Raw genomic sequence first — 16,842 nt, 5'->3', positions numbered from 1 at the left:
TGGGGCACTTTCCCAGCACCCTTTGCCCTGCCAACATCACATCCCACACCCATGAAATGGAAAGTCTCTCATTTCTCATTTTTGTTTTAAAAATGTTACATATATATATTTTTTGTTTAATGAAACCTTTTTTTTGGCTGCAGTGTGTGGCATGTGGGATCTTAGTTGGGATTCCCAACCAGGGATTGAATGCTCATCCCCAGTAATGGAAATGCAGTCTTAACCCTTGGATGTCCAGGGAAGTACCTTGTATTATATCTTATAATTATTTTCTCTTTTTTTTTTTTCCAATTGAGGTGTAGTTGACTTACTGTGTTTCAGATGTACAGGAAAGTGGTTCTGTTTCCGATAGATTCTTCTTCAGGTTCTTTTCCATTATAAGTTGTTAGAAGATATTGAATATAGTACCCTGTACTATACAGTAGGTCCTTGTTGTTTATCTTTAATATTTAGTAGTGTGTATCTGTGAATCCCAAATTCCTAGTTTATCCCTCCCCCCTCTTATTGTATACTTTTTAGGGTGTGCTTTGAAGAGTCTTTGGATAGTTCATAGTGAATAATGAATGCTGTAAGACTCTCATTTTCTGCTCCAGCCATGACCTGGAGCTGGCTAATTGTGGACTGGAAAGAGTGGGTCAGGCAGAGAGATGTGAGAGACATGTTTTAAATTTCCTTAGAAATAGTCACTGAAGCTCCTGAAAAGTTACTTTATTTATTTATTTATTTTTTTTTGAAAAGTTACTTTAATCTACAGCTTTTTCCTCCCCTAACCATTGACACCAAAAATAAGATTGCTCTGGGACTTGACACTGGTAGATAGAATGCTCCCCAAGGGACTTGAGGTTTGCTTCCGAAGCTGGGCAGTGACCACGCTGGCCTCCCAGCACTGACCCGTCAGACCTCACTGGGACGGGACTGGAATCGAAAAGTTCCTGAGATGACTTAGAGTCAGCACAGCCCTCTCTGGGTCTCCAGTCAAGGAACGTGAGACCTGAATGGATTTGCTGCCCTTAAAGTGCTCCTGCATGCAAGTTCTTTCCTCGCTGGTGGGGCTGTGTTCATCACACTAGCTCCCAGTGCCTGGTGGGAGCAAATGCCTACTCCGATAGCCTGCAGCTGCGAGGATGGGGTGATGTATCTGGCTGGAAAAGAGGTACTTTTTAAAGGTTTTATTTAGGGGGTTATTAAATCATCCAGTCTTCTCTCTATTTTGAAGGTTATTGGGACCCTTCTTCTTTTTTGAGTTTATTTTTCAGGTTTGAATCTGATTATGCAGCCTTTCTTTAAGTTTTCAAACACTCACACAGGAATGGTGGGAGCCTATTCAATTTAGTGGAAACAACACAGGGGACCTGGCTTAAAATCGAGCTTGGTATCTTAACCAATTGGGTTGTCCCCGGCAAGCCACTTGACCTCTGTTAGCCTCCGTGTCTCTGTAACGGGGAGATGCTGACGAAGATTAAAATGAGGACCCCAGGTGCAAGTACTTGGGGTTACTGAGGGTGGGTGGGCTTTTGGATCAGGTTTTTCAGGTAAGTGCCAACACTTCTACAGAGCAGTTTTTATTGGGAGATTAGTTTACTTCTTAGAACTTGATCTCATCTAGAGACGGAAGTAAAAATGCCTGCTTGGTTAGGTTGTTGGGAGAAGCAAACGCCGGATAAGTCAGTTGCCTGGCGTGCCTGGCTTCAGGGGCCACAGGACTCTGGAGTGTGGCCATCGGTGATTGACATCAGCTGTCACATGACGTCATGCACTGGTTGAGCTTTTTAGACAAAACAGTTGGTGAATTTTTCACAGTCAAGAGAGGATTTCACTAAAATCCTCCCCTGCAGAGTGTGGGGAGAGACCGGAGGGGTGGGGGTTGAGAGTGGGTGGGTCCAGGAAGTCTGGCTACTTGTATCTTTGTTTGGAAGATTAAATTACCTTCTGGCAGTTGTGTGGAATTTGACAGGTAAGTGATCAGTGCCAGTTTAACACTTATTAACTACCATACTTTCTGCTGATAAAGACTGTAAAGCTATAAAAATCGTAAAGTTCATAAGATGTGTGTGTGTGTGTGTGAGAAGGTAAAGTGCTCCATAGCTGTCGTTATGCGGCATGTGAAAAGAATCCTGGCTTTTCTTCATTTTTTCTGTGATTGCTCATGGATGGTTTGGCATATTTTTCTTCTAGGATGCGGAGAAAGAGAAGGAAACCCACAATTACCTCAGCAAAGAGGAAATCAAAGAGAAAGTTCATAAATACAACTTAGCAGTCACAGACAAGTTGAAGATGACCTTGGTGAGTACCCATGCTAATAATACTGTTTAGCTTGACAATGTCAAAGGACAACTAGAAGTTGTTGGTACCACAGTCTGTATGTTTTAAAATCTCTGAATCACGCTTGCAGAAATTTAAAGATTAAAGTACATAGGACCAGAAAACCAGATATTTCTGCATCTTTCAAATGAAAGCTGTATTTTGAAGTAGCTTTATCTCAAAATCAGTCAACACTTCCTAAAATTTTATTTTGAAAGATGTTATGACCACCAAAGGGTTCTCAGCACTGAGTGTGATCCTTGCCTGTTTAACACAGGGGCGGTAATTCAGATCCTAACAAGGCCTTAGATAAGTTTTACCTTATGCAAATAAATCTGGAAGTGTCAGGGAAAGGATTTTGTGACCACGGATTGGGATATAGTTGAGCTCGGAGTTTTCTCAGCTGGTTGTGGGTGTAAGACGGAGCATGTATTAGTAACACTCAGCTTCCTACACTGTTGTTTCAACTTTGCCTTTTCTACAGCTTTGTGCTGGAGCTGTCCGAAGCTCAGAGGGGAGCAAGGGTGTAGGAGGGCAAAGCCCAGGCTTGGTGACACAGGAGGGAAGCCCACAGCAGAGCCCGCTGCGGGTTCCTCTGGCCGGCCTGGCCTTGCCCCGCCCGTGGTGACCTTCCTCGAGGCACCTGCCACTCCTCGGGGCCAGTGTCCAGGGCCCTTGAAGCCCTGCCTGGCCGTCTAGTGACCCTGGACTGACAAGAGTTCAGCAAAGGATGGGACGACCTGGTTAGAACAGGTCCGACTGAATTCTGTGACCCTTGGGGAGGAGCTTTTAAATATAAACCCTTGTGAGAAAGGATCCCTATCTGGTGGGATTCCACCCAAAAAGGGGGACAGCAGATAATCTCAAGATTATTCCTCTTTATTCCACCAGTCTTACTTCTCCTTTTTCAAACATGGTTTTTATCAAAGCAGAACATTCTCTCCCCCTTGGAGATTAAAACAGATGCAAATTTCCATGTCATTTCAAAGATTAAAAAGAAAAAGTGAAATGTTGTATAATACTTTCCACAAGAATAATGAGTGAATTAGTATTATAAATTGATCTTGTGGAAAGGAAGAAAAACAATGGCCCATAAAGGAGATTTTTCATGTTCTGTGTCAACTGTCATTTATATATAACTTAACCTGAAGGCTCATTTAAATAAAGCATTACAATGTTTGTTTTTTTCTGAATATACTAGAAGTTAAAAGTGAAGACCAACCATTATAACTATTTTTAGCAACTAAAATATTCTACCACCAATTAAGATAAGTGCAGGGGATTTCCCCTGTGGTCCAGTGGTTAAGACTCCACTGCAGGAGGCCCTGGTTAGGGTATTAGGACCCTGCATGCTGCATGGCCTGGCCAAACAAAAAAAACAAAAGAAAACACAAGTGTTTGTATAATAATGTCTATGGTTTACATTGTAACTTTAATTTGTTGTAAAAATATTGCTGCTTGAGGTGTCTGAAGTGCCTCATTGTGTATCCCACGCTAGGGGGGGATCCTACACTATATAAAATAGTTTAAGCAAAGTTGGTAATGTCTGGTACATAAGCTAGCCACTAGGAATGAAAATAGCTTGTTTTCTTCCCGTCTGCTCCTTGTTACTTGAGTATTTCAGAGTCCTAATTGTGACTTTCCTTTTTCGTGTAATAGCTGGTCATCAGTTGGAGACGTTGTTTCCTTTGAGCAGTTAGCCTGCACATGGCCCCAAGCTTTAACAAGCCTGTGGTTTGGCCAGCATCTGTGCCAGGGGATGGGAGGCTCACCCGTGGGCCCCGACCTTTCACATGCAGCTTTGCAGGCTTTGGTCCCCACATCTGCCCTGCAGACCTTGCCTGAGAAGCCCTCTCCTGGAGTGTGTTAACCTTTCCGAGGTCATCTCCTGAGGGGCCGTCTTGAGTGAGCCTCTGCCCCAGAGCCATAAAAGAAGAGAACAAGGGAGGGAGTGTTTCACCTTCCTTTTCTGTTGTTGTTTTGATACGCTCCTGCCCTAAAATGCCCAGCTCATGTGTGTGTTCCTCTTCCTGCCTCAGAATTCAAATGGGATTTACACTGGCTTCATTAAAGTACAGATGGAACTCTGCAAACCTTCACAGACTGCTGGAAAACCCGCCCCCAGTAGCAATGGCTGTATGAACACCCTTCACATCAGCAGCACGAACACTGTTGGCGAAGTGATTGAGGCCCTGCTTAAGAAGTTTCTTGTGACCGAGAGCCCTACCAAGTTTGCACTTTATAAGCGGTGTCACCGGGAAGATCAAGGTACCATGCTTAAAATGAAAATGGTCCCTGCTTTTGTTTCTGTCTTCTGACCTCATTCGTGGAAGACTGGTGGGTGTACCTGTGTCACTTATGTCAGAGCCCGGGGACGTATTCTGGAATGAATGGTTACTGCATCCTGGCTGGCTGTGTTTTTCAGGTGGACAGCTCTCGGTCTGAGAGCCCAGAGGTATCTGTATGTGAAGTATGTGATGGGTATTTATGGAGGATTTATGGGATAGCCTCCCTCCCCCCGCCCCCACCACCCCACCCAGCACAAAGAAGAATGCCTTTGTGCTTAAGTTTTCAGTAGCACATTGACGTTGGATGTGATTGGTCAACTTGTAGGCTTCTGTCCATGGCACAGTCCCTTAGCCTGTCTCATGCTAGGTGTGACCCTGGGATGGGTTGGCACCCTGCCCCCCCCACCCTCCACCCCCCAAGAGGCACATGCAGTGGATGAATAACATTTTGATCTGAGTTCTACCTGTCTGAGCTTAATACCCACCATCAGTGGATTAAAAAGAATCTTAAATTACTGAATAAGATATTCCAGGTCAGGTCATCGTTGAACAGAAATTGATACTGATGGTGGACAACAGGGATTTAGTGATTCACTAAGTGCTGATTTGAAAATGGTGTATATATGTGAATTTTGTGCTTTCCCTAGTTTTTCTGGGTTGAGCCTATAGCAGCTGTGTGGCAGAAAACCCACTCACCTTGGCATGATGGGAAAGTCCCTTGGTTGCCTGGGGTTAAACCCAGCTAGATGCTGAGTATGTTCACGGTTCTTCAACACGTACTGTGGGCCAAGCCTGCAGAATACAGGGCTGAATAGGCCGAGGTTCCCCTCCTTCAGAGGCCACAGGCTCAGAGTGGGAGGAAGTTTACATTTCCAGGGGAGATGTATATATAATGTATAATGCAGTGGTCTCCGAAAGGGAGAAAATAATACAGATCAATTCAGATGGCATTTTGTCTTGCCACCTTCTTTGCGTGCCCCACCTGGTCTTTAGCTGCATAATCCAACAGTAATAGCATCCTACTGACATATTACCCACAAGGCAAATCTTTCAACCCTACAAGGTGGGGGGAGAGAGAGAGAGAGAGAGAGAAAATGTGTGTGTGTGTGTGTGTGTGTGTGTGTGTGTGTGTGTGTGTGTGTAGGCAGAGCTTGCGTTCAGACAGACTGCTTTGTTTGTGCCTGCTGAATCTAAATTAATCTGTAGGAAAATTTGCTTCTAGAGTTCTGATTTCATGTTCTTGGGAAGGTATATTTTTATTGTTGCAGAGATTGCAGATCCTGTTTTAGGTTTATCTTGCTTTCTAAAAGGAGGAACGGGATTAATTATAAGCCCATTTTGAGAGTGATACTCATTTAAATTCATTCTCAAGAATGATTTCCTTTTTAAATCAAGGCCCAGTTTACATTATGCAGATAGAATGGAAATAGTATAGAATTCATTCCACTGTGGGCTATTTATTGGTGACAAGATGAGCAGGGTGGTGCCCAGGTGGCTGAGGTAATCACACTGTTGCGTTGATCTGGGGATGGGGAGGGCAATGATGTCGTGTTACAGTATTTGTGACATGCGTCTCGTTCTCACCAGTCTACGCCTGCAAGCTCTCGGACCGGGAACATCCACTCTACCTGCGTCTGGTAGCAGGTCCCAGAACAGACACACTCAGTTTTGTTCTTCGCGAACATGAAATTGGAGAGGTAAGTGATTGTTCATTCCTGCTTTAAACTCTGCAGACCAGCTGGTCCTGTTTTCGCTCTGGTCCAGGGACTCTGCCACTGACTGCGGAGGAGGAGGGGTGGGGAGGGGAGAGGGAATGTGTGTGTCTGCCTGTCATGGGAGGAGAGGTGGTCCTGTGGAGGCAGGGTGTTTTTGAATTGTCAGAAATGAACCCAGAGTTAGTCTACAGTATAATTTTCTTGTAACACTCATTATTTGGGTCTGTAATTTTTAGAGGTGGGAGGATATACACTTTTTTTTTTAAACTTTATCACCTCCCAGACTCATTTTCACCCCTTCCACCTCCAAATTACTCTAATCCAGCTGTGCTTTGAAAGTTGACACTCTCCATATGTTCGCTGGTAATCAAAGTCTCCAGGCTCCTTTGCTCTAAAGGGAATAAAGGGAAACACAGTCTCTTTACTATGAAAGCCATTTAACTTTCTAGACTCTTTCTTTCCTCTTTGCCCAGATAATTTAAGAATTTATGTCTATACGTGCGTTATTTTCCATTTTCTCTCCAAGGATTGTATTTAGGTCAGTTCAGTTGAAGGAAAAGGCACTTTAGACTGTCCTTCTAGATCAAGTGTCAGTTGAGTAAATCTCTCAAGCTCTGGGTCTCAGCCTTTTGTCTAGAATTGGAAATGGCACGAATTGTCCACATAGAGCATTTTGTGATGCAGTGAGAATAGTTTCTAGGTTAAAAGTTAAGAAACCAAGACTCTGCTTCCTGCCATCGCTTTTACCAAATTAGGAGCACAACATTGGGTAAATCTGCTCTTTTCAGTCCTCAGTTTTAAAATCTGTAAACTGGGACTACAAACTTGAAAAGGTGGTTTTGAGTCACAAATTAGAAATGTATGTAAACATACTTGGTAAAGAGTATGTTTATATGTCAGCGTAAATTGGAAGTTTATTTAGGGGAGTTTTAGGAAGACAGTGATTTGGGACATTTTGGAAGTTTCTTTTGATTTTATGTTTTGAAATCTTTAAAATCCACTCTCATTTTGAAGAGATAGCTTGGTACACAAGTCTAAAATTTGAGGTTTTGGCTGGCACTTGATAGTCTGTTCATTTCCAAGGCAAACCATTCAATATCATGGTAATCCAAGCCTATGCCCCAACCAGTAACGCTGAAGAAGCTGAAGCTGAACGGTTCTATGAACACCTACAAGACCTTATAAAATTAACACCCCAAAAAGATGTCTTTTTCACTATAGGGGACTGGAATGCAAAAGTAGGACGTCAGGAAACACCTGGAGTAACAGGCAAATTTGGCCTTGGAGTACGGAATGAAGCAGGGCAAAGGCTAATCGAGTTTTGCCAAGAGAATGCACTGGTCATAGCAAACACCCTCTTTCAACAACACAAGAGAAGACTCTACACACGGACATCACCAGATGGTCAACACAGAAATCAGATTGATTATATTCTTGCAGCCAAAGATGGAGAGGCTCTATACAGTCAGCAAAAACAAGACTGGGAGCTGACTGTGGTTCAGATCATGAACTCCTTATTGCCAAATTCAGACTTAAATTGAAGAAAGTAGGGAAAACCACTAGACCATTCAGGTATGACCTAAATCAAATCCCTTATGACTATACAGTGGAAGTGAGAAATAGATTTAAGGGACTAGATCTGATAGACAGAGTGCCTGATGAACTATGGATGGAGGTTCGTAACATTGTACAGGAGACAGGGATTAAGACCATCCTCATGGAAAAGAAATGCAAAAAAGCAAAATGGCTGTCTGAGGAGGCCTTACAAATAGCTGTGAAAAGAAGAGAAGCAAAAAGCAAAGGAGAAAAGGAAAGATATTCCCATCTGAATGCAGAGTTCCAAAGAATAGCAAGGAAAGATAAGAAAGCCTTCCTCAGTGATCAGTGCAAAGAAATAGAGAAAACAACAGAATGGGAAAGACTAGAGATCTCTTCAAGAATATTAGAGATACCAAGGGAACATTTCATGCAAAGATGGGCTCAATAAAGGACAGAAATGGTATGGACCTAACAGAAGCAGAAGATATTAAGAAGAGGTGGCAAGAATACACAGAAGAACTATACAAAAAAGATCTTCACAACCCAGATAATCAAGATGGTGTGATCATTCACCTAGAGCCAGACATCCTGGAATATGAAGTCAAGTGGGCCTTAGAAAGCATCACTATGAACAAAGCTAGTGGAGGTGATGGAATTCCAGTTGAGCTATTTCAAGTCCTGAAAGATGATGCTGTGAAAGTGCTGCAGTCGATATGCCAGCAAATTTGGAAAACTCAGCAGTGGCCACAGGACTGGAAAAGGTCAGTTTTCATTCCAATCCCAAAGAAAGGCAATGCCAAAGAATGCTCGAACTACCACACAGTTGCACTCATCTCACATACTAGTAATGTAATGCTCAAAATTCTCCAAGCCAAATTTCAGCAAAACGTGAACCGTGAACTTCCAGATGTTCAAGCTGGTTTTCGAAAAGCAGAGGAACAAGAAATCAAATTGCCAACATCTGCTGGATCATTGAAAAAGCAAGAGAGTTCCAGAAAAACATCCATTTCTGTTTTATTGACTATGCCAAATCCTTTGACTGTGTGGATCACAATAAACTGTGGAAAATTCTGAAAGAGATGGGAATACCAGACCATCTGACTTGTCTCTTGAGAAACCTGTATGCAGATCAGGAAGCAACAGTTAGAACTGGACATGGAACAACAGACTGGTTCCAAATAGGAAAAGGAGTGTGTCAAGGCTGTATATTGTCACCCTGCTTATTTAACTTACATGCAGAGTACATCATGAGAAATGCTGGGCTGGAAGAAGCACAAACTGGAATCAAGATTGCCAGGAGAAACATCAATAACCTCAGATGTGCAGACAACACCACCCTTATGGCAGAAAATGAAGAGGAACTAAAAAGCGTCTTGATGAAAGTGAAAGAGAAGAGTGAAAAAGTTGGCTTGAAGCTCAACATTCGGAAAATTAAGATCATGGCTTCTGGTCCCATCACTTCATGGGAAATAGATGGGGAAACAGTGGAAACAGTGTCAGACTTTATTTTCTTGGGGTCCAAAACCACTGCAGATAGTGATTGCAGTCATGAAATTAAAAGACGCTTGCTCCTTGGAAGGAAAGTTATGACCAACCTGGATAGCATATTTAAAAGCAGAGACATTACTTTGCCAACAACGGTCCATCTAGTCAAGGCTATGGTTTTTCCAGTGGTCATGTATGGATGTGAGAGTTGGACAGTGAAGAAAGCTGAGCACCAAAGAATTGATGCTTTTGAACTGTGGTGTTGGAGAAGGATCTTGAGAGTCCTTTGGACTGCGAGGAGATCCAACCAGTCCATCCTAAAGGAGATCAGTCCTGGGTGTTCATTGGAGGAACTGATGCTGAAGCTGAAACTCCAGTAATTTGGCCACCTCATGCGAAGAGTTGACTCATTGGAAAAGACCCTAATGCTGCTCCTGGGCGCAGGAGGAGAAGGGGACGACAGAGGATGAGATGGCTGGATGGCATCACCAACTCAATGGACATGGGTTTGGACTCCGGGGGGTGGTGATGGACAGGGAGGCCTGGCGTGCTGAGGTTCATGGGGTTGCAAAGAGTCGGACATGACTGAGTGACTGAACTGAACTGAACTGATAGTCTGCCCTCTGCAAGCAAGTCAGTCATATCAGCATAGTCTTGTCAGGATCTTATCTTTCTTGGTCCTAGTTTCTGAGTGTTGCACATAGTTTCGTTAGTGTAATTGGAGCTGCATTGTCTGGGAGGGAATTATGTTGGCTCAGTTTTGAAATTCACTTTACATTGTGTTCTAATGTTCTGGATTGCTTTTCTGACCTCTCTATGGTATGCCTGTGTCTCGAGTTTTTGAGGTTAACTGAATTGAGAGAAGAAACTTTCCATAGCTGTCAGAGAGTGGGAGGGAGATGCTAATTTATAATGTCTTTATTTTGGAGAACTTATGTGAAAAATAAATTGTTAATTTTCAAATTAACCGAGTATTCCAGTGTAGACAGTTTTGTTCTCCCGCTTCACTTCTCACTTTCTTTAGTAACTAGCTCAGTCAGTCTCCAAGAGCCAATTTCCTTCAGTCATCGATCCATTTGGTGATTTTATTCTGTCTCCTCTCTCTGCACTTGTAATAGGTTATCCTGTTTTTTCCCATCCCCTGGGAGTCCCCCCATCAGACATTGCTCCTGGCCGAGATAGTGGTGCTCAGCCCAGGACTGAGGGCCTCCTTTTGGGAGGGGAGGAGGTGTAGTTTGGAAAGAAACCTCCCAGGTGATGCCACATACCCTTCTTGATATTTACTGCTTAAAAAAATTTTTTTTTTTTTTTAGAAAAATACCATAAACATTTTGTGCCTGCCGAGTACCAGGTGCTATTAGGGAAAATGAAGTCAGAAGCTCAAGGGCCAAAGACAAAGCCCACATAGTTGGAAGTACAACAGATGCAGTGCAGACAAGAGAAATACTAACCAAATAATTGTAATACTGTTTAGGTCTTTTGTGATCAGGCTGTGATCAGGGCTTCCAGTGCTCAGTGAAAGTTTCTAAAAGACATAATCCTGACTGAGCGAGAAGGGAAGGAAATCATGGAAGGCTTCTTAGAGAGAGTGGCATGGAATCTGGGACTTGAATGTTGAGGAGGAGTTCACCGGCAGAGTGAAGGAGGGGAAAACGTGTGCAAAGCCACAGAGGGCAACGAGTGAGGGGCGCAGGGACAGAGATGGGACTGGAGAGGGGACGGTCTTTCAGACTTAGCAGAAACAACCACAGGAAGCCACTGAATGATTCCAGACATGGACGGTCATGCCTCGATTGGCATTTTAGAGAGAGTATTCAGGCTGGCTGTTTGGGGGAACAGATTTAGGGAATGGAAAAGTGGAGCTAGGAGGCTATCCCAGGGTTGGAGGGGAAGATGGTGGTGGATAGGAGAGGGTGAGATTGATCGTGGGAACTGGGGAAGAAGGCAGTGACAATGAGGAACCCACAGAGAGGGAGGGAGGAGGGAGTGTGGAGCTCCATTTCATGCTTCTGTGGGTTAGTGTCTAATGGAGTTAGGTGTTTGCTCTTAGAGCCCTTTTGGAGGAGGCTGGGAGGAGGGGAGCAGCGGGCAGTGGGAGTGAGCCAAGTGGGGATGTAAGGCTGGTCCGGAGGCTCAGCTCTTGTCCACCAGGCCTTCTGAGCAGCCGGGGAGCATTGGGCGGTGTGAGTCAGGAGGGGAAGGCAATCACACTCCCCTGTGCTCCCCGCCCTCCTCATTCCTAAGTCTTGAATTAATAAACACCTGGCGTTTTTCATTTTTGTGTTCCTTCACAGTGGGAAGCCTTCAGCCTGCCAGAGCTACAGAATTTCTTGAGGATCTTGGACAAGGAAGAAGACGAGCAGCTACAGAACCTGAAGGAGCGCTATGCGGCCTACAGACACAAGCTGGAAGAAGCCCTCAGCCAGGCGTGGAAACCGGGGTAAAGTGTGGGGCTCCCTGCCCCTCAGGGACAGCGCGGGACCTGCGTGTGCACCGGCAGCCAGGGTCTCTCTTGTCGGAGGGCGGTTTTCTTGCCCTATGATGCTAGGGCCTTTCCTTTTTACAAATCTCTAGATCTAGTTCCCCCAAACTGGTCACGCAGCATCCTGCAGCTTGGGCGTCCTCTGTCAGGGATTCCGCAAGCTTGTTCTGTTAACGGCCGCACGGTGTTACCTCTTGGCAAGCTGTGAACCTGTGGTCTCATCTGGAGCATTCTAGAGTGCTTTGAAGCATGGACTTTGAGGTGTTTTTTTTTCCTTATTTTCTTTTAGTTGAGTATATGATGATGTTAAGCTTAAGGTTGTGCAAATGATTTTTTTAAAAGCTTAACAAGGACTCTTTCTGAATACTTGTCTTACATTGAAACTACCTGTCTGTTACTGGGTTTTATTGTTTTGTTTTTAATGTCGGAGGAAACAATTCAGGTGAATTGAAGGGCACAGGAAGCTAGGGGCGCTGAGGAGTTGGTGAAGGATTTTGGAGGAGTCTGACAGAGAGAGGAAAGAGGAAGGATGGAAGAAGTTGGAGGGTAGAGGGTGGGGAGCCCTGAGGGAAGGTGGTTTGGGTAAGTGGATGGTGGAGAAGGAGGTGAACTTGCTTGTTGAGGGGTTAAAAGCTTTCAGTTTAGAGACGTTAAATCCATTGTCATAGTGCTTGATTTCCTGGTGAGTAAAACGTGGGAACGGAAACCAAAGAAAGTAGGAGCTAGGCCCAGAGGAGGAACTGGTCGCCGGGCCATGGAAGGCAGGGGGAGCCGCCATCTTGGTGAACCCGCGCGCTCCCCGCCCTTCCCGGCGGAAGGTCTGATGGGTGCAGGTTCTCTGGGCCGCTGGGCGGTGAGCGCCAGCGCTGACCCCTGTGACGTTACAGTCTCCCCCTGGGGTGGCTTTTCAAAGTGGAAAAGGAGTTCGGGAGGAGGCAGTGCACCCCCCAGCCCCCCAAACCCCCACCCCCCGCCTGGGACTTGTCGAGCGATTTGTAGAGTGAGGGGCTCTCAGCACTCTTGTTTGACAATCACTCCCTCGTCTCCCTTTAGCCTTCCCCTCCCTTCCTCCTTCCCTCCCCTCACTGCTCTCCCTTCTCCTCTTGGCTTATAAACTGAAGTAGACTGATGTAGAACAGGGCTGCGGATTAAGGAGGCCCAGGACGGCCATCAGGTCCTCAGTTCCGAAGGGTGACTGTAAAGTGGGGGCGGGGGGCAGCGTCCACTCCCAGCGGACCACAGAGCAGGGGGCTTCGTAGATTTTTAACCAAAGTGCATGTTCCTGCAGACCAAAGAAGTGCATGTGCAATAGGAGCCTTCCTTAAAACAGGTTAAATAGTCTCATTTTATGCAGTAGTTAATCTGAAAACAACAGGAAAGGTGTGTTGTGCTTCCAGAGGGGCCTTGCAGTCTATTCGTAGTCTAGATATTGTTTATAAATTCCCAAGGAATTGTTAACACTCTGGTGACACCTAATGGATTCTTTTTGAAATTCCGAGGTGCTTCAGTTCTTTGCCTCCTAAGTGAACTGTGCCTTTTTTAAGAACTGCATTTCTGTTCCCTTCTTGGTGGTGCTTCTGACTTTTCAGAGGACACCTGTCTTGTTGGAGGCATATGTGTTGCTTCTGCTATGCCACACACGTTACTGAGACAATCATACCTTCCTAAGCTTTTTAAGGAAAGTTGGAAAGAAACAAACAAAAAAAAAGGTAGAACTAGCTATAAAATATGTATGGCACATCTTGTTTAATTTTGCATGTAAGTTCCTTTTAGTGCCTCAATGAGGTTTTAGTGACATTGTCAACCAATTCTTTACCTTCATTGTTCAGGGAATGCCTTCATGATTTTTATACTGGTTTTACTATTCAGACTATGGCTTTGGTGTGAGTGTACTGTTATCAACCACCTGGTCTTTTAATTACCCATCCCAGTAAGCTCATATTTTGTGAAGCCGTTGTTTCTCAGATTAAGACACTGTTTGAACCTTAAAGTAGTTACATGATGGGTATCTGTGAAATTTTTTTTTTTTTTTTTTACTTGAAGTAGATTGTCTAAATTAGGCATCCTCGTCTGTATGATCCGGGACCTCGCTCATTGTCATCTGCACTACAAGTTTCAATTTGGAAAACTTACTGTGTTGAAGTCCTGTCGGTTCATGATTCTTGAAGACCAATGGTCTCTCCCGAACACTGGTGACTGCCGCATTTTTAATGTGTAAGAGGCCACCGAGGCCACAGATTTTAAAAAGTTATTGTACAAATTCTTATGTTAAATTAAACTATCTAAGCTTTGCTGTAATACTGTTTTCTCTTCAGTATGTGATGGTACAGGAGCGAGGTTAAATGAAGGGGTGGTATTGCAGGGGAGCATTTTAAATCACAGAAGTAAAAAAAAATTATAATATTTATAATTTTCATGAGTTTAAGTTTATTTTTATGGGGAAAGAGGTTTTTTTTTTCCCCCTAAAATTGTTTCTGGAATGGCAAATTGTTTCCATTATTAAAAGTTGAAGTTGTTAGTTCATGTTTGTGTGTTTTTATTTATGGCAATATGCTGGATAAAAGAAGGTCATGGGAGTGGGAGGAACTGCTCTTGAAGGTAATTGTGGACATGGGCTGAAATGTGACAGTTTTCAGTAGGCTTCCATGGTTCACGTTTGTTCTTCCAAATGTCACTTTTCCTTTGCTTTACCATCTGGGGAAGATAACTGGAGGTGAGTATCTGCCCACATTCCTGAAACAGTTGTTTTGTGAAATATACATATATTTAGAGGTGTATGAAGTGTATACACACAAGTGTGTGAAGCATGTGAATAAAGAATTACTATGAAGTGGCTGCCCTGTGACCACAGCCAAGATAGACCATTGTCCCTCCTCATCAAGTCTCCTCCACCACCTCGCCCTTTCTTGAGACCTCCCAGCTAGAAAAAATGCATCTATTTGTTGGCTGCGCTGGGGCTTTGTTGCGTGCGCAGGCTTTCTCTAGCTGTGGTGGGCAGACTCCCATTGTGGTGGCCTCCCTTGCTGCAGAGCGTGGACTTCAGTAGTTGCAGCGCATGGGCTCGGTAGTTGTGGCCACAGGCTTAGTCGTCCCTCAGCATGTGGGGTCTTCCCAGACCAGGGATCAAACCCATGTCCCTTGGATTGGCAGGTGGACCCCTAACCACTGGACCACCAGGGAGGTCCCCTCCTACTCTTAAAAATAGACCACTTTCAACGTTAAATTATCTATATTTTTTTGAGTCACTGTGACTGTCTCTCAAAGGATTGGGTACACAACTGCTTCTCTTCATAGGCTTCCAAGCCTGGTGGAGACGAGTGATTTTACTACTGCACCAACCCTTAGAGGAGGTGGGGAAGCGGGCGCAAAGCTGTACCAACTGGTGGAGGGGAGAACATCTAAGTGCCATAGCTGCTTTGCAAGTGAAAATATTATGATAGAAATGATGGCTCAACATCGGTCTTTTTCACGAAAATATCCAGAAGAATCTAGTTTAGAAGTTCGGCCTGGGTTACTTACCCAAGGTGCAGTTGGGAATGTTTGGGCATTTTTATCCCTTTAAGGGAGTTTGCTTCTTGCCCAAGGAATTTGTCATCAGTTGATAATTAAATGAATATTCTTATGTTGCAAAGTTAGCTCTCAAGGATTTGTACACTGTTTTGGGACTTTGTCAGGTGATCTTAATTAGGAATTTTTCTGTTTTTGAATGAAAGGAGGAGTCTATATACAGATCTTTTATATATGTGTGTTTATATATATGATTAAAATATATATTTTATATAATATATATATTATTAATATATAAATATATTAAATATATAATACATATTAAAATACCTATTATATATATAATTTTTATTTACTTATTTTTGGCTGTACTGGGCCTTTGTTGCTGCACAGGCTTTTCTCGAGTTGTGCTGAGCAAGGGCGACTCACCAGCTGTGGGGTCCGGGTTTCTCGCTGCAGAGGCTTCTCTTGCTGTGGAGCGCAGGAGGCAGGGTGCATAGGCCTCAGTGGTCGCAGCTCCTGGGCTCTGGAGCACAGCCTGAATAGTTGCGGCACACGGGCTTGGTGTGGGATCTTCCCAGATCAGGGATCGAACCCGTGTCTTCTGCATTTCCAGGTGGATTCTTTGCCACTGAGCCATCAGGGAAGCCCCATTACAGATTTTCATTGATTGACCGTGGGGTTATGTTCTGATAAACCCATCATAAGTTGGAAATATATAGTAAGTCAAAAATGCATTCCATACACATCATCTCCCAAACATCATAGTTCTGCTTAGCATACCTTAAACCTCCCCAGGACACATGCATTATTAGCCTACAGTCAGGCAAAGTCATCTGACAGAAAGTGTGTTAAGTGTTGAATATCTAATGTAATTTATTGAATACTCTCCTGAAAGTGGAAAACAGAATGGTTGTCTGGGTACGGAATGTTTTTTTTTTCCCCCAGAATGTTATAAGTATATTGGTTGGTTACCTTCATAAACAATAAAAAAATATCACTAGCCTGGGAAAAGATCACAATTCAAAATCCCAAGTACATTTTCTAATGAATGCATACCACTTTCACACCATCGTAAGTCAAGAAACCATTAGTCAAACTTGTTAAGTTGGGGATCTTCTGTACTGTAATGGCAAATTCAGACACAGTGCTTACCATGTTCTAGGCATTATTCTAACGAGTTTAATATGTATTAACTCAGTTCCCTGCCATGAGATGGGTATTGTCAACACTCTCATTTTACAGATGAGGAGACAGAAACCCACTGAAGTCCAGCAGCTTGCCCATGGCCGCTCTGTGAGTGAATAAAAGATGGCCCTCCTGTGCACCAGTTTTCCCTGTAAGCTTTACCCTGGTTTTCAGTAAAACTGCCCAGTAAGGGCCCATCAGAATGTCTATAGTGGGCAGTTCAACTGAAATCAGGCCTGTTAGTAGAGTTGGGATTTGTGGGAAATGGAAGGTGACAGGCTTGATGTCAGAGCGCTCTGTCATCCTTTTGTTGGTGTTCACTTAGCATTCCATTTAA

The 16,842-nt window shown here is 43.9% G+C and overlaps 1 protein-coding gene across 2 annotated transcripts in view; it reads left to right on the top strand.

Annotated features, from left to right (window-relative positions):
* The window catches only part of RASSF3 (Ras association domain family member 3), a 76,515-nt gene extending 62,182 nt beyond the window's left edge, over positions 1-14,333 (top strand). The window contains exons 1-5 of one of the 2 annotated variants that reach the window (XM_043888123.1): positions 925-1,153; positions 2,176-2,283; positions 4,341-4,569; positions 6,177-6,286; positions 11,623-14,333. In XM_043888123.1, the coding sequence (XP_043744058.1) occupies positions 1,094-1,153; positions 2,176-2,283; positions 4,341-4,569; positions 6,177-6,286; positions 11,623-11,772 (657 nt within the window). In that variant the 5' untranslated portion in view covers positions 925-1,093 and the 3' untranslated portion in view covers positions 11,773-14,333. Of the gene's footprint in view, positions 1-924; positions 1,154-2,175; positions 2,284-4,340; positions 4,570-6,176; positions 6,287-11,622 lie in introns of those variants that run through there. The other variant, XM_043888115.1, reaches the window with a different exon arrangement.
* Positions 14,334-16,842: the final 2,509 nt, after the last annotated feature.

The sequence above is a fragment of the Cervus elaphus genome, chromosome 3 (assembly GCF_910594005.1).
Source record: "Cervus elaphus chromosome 3, mCerEla1.1, whole genome shotgun sequence".
NCBI classification, from domain to species: domain Eukaryota; kingdom Metazoa; phylum Chordata; class Mammalia; order Artiodactyla; family Cervidae; genus Cervus; species Cervus elaphus.
The sequence above is the reverse complement of the archived record's forward strand: the minus strand, read 5'-3'. Positions and strand labels throughout refer to the sequence as shown.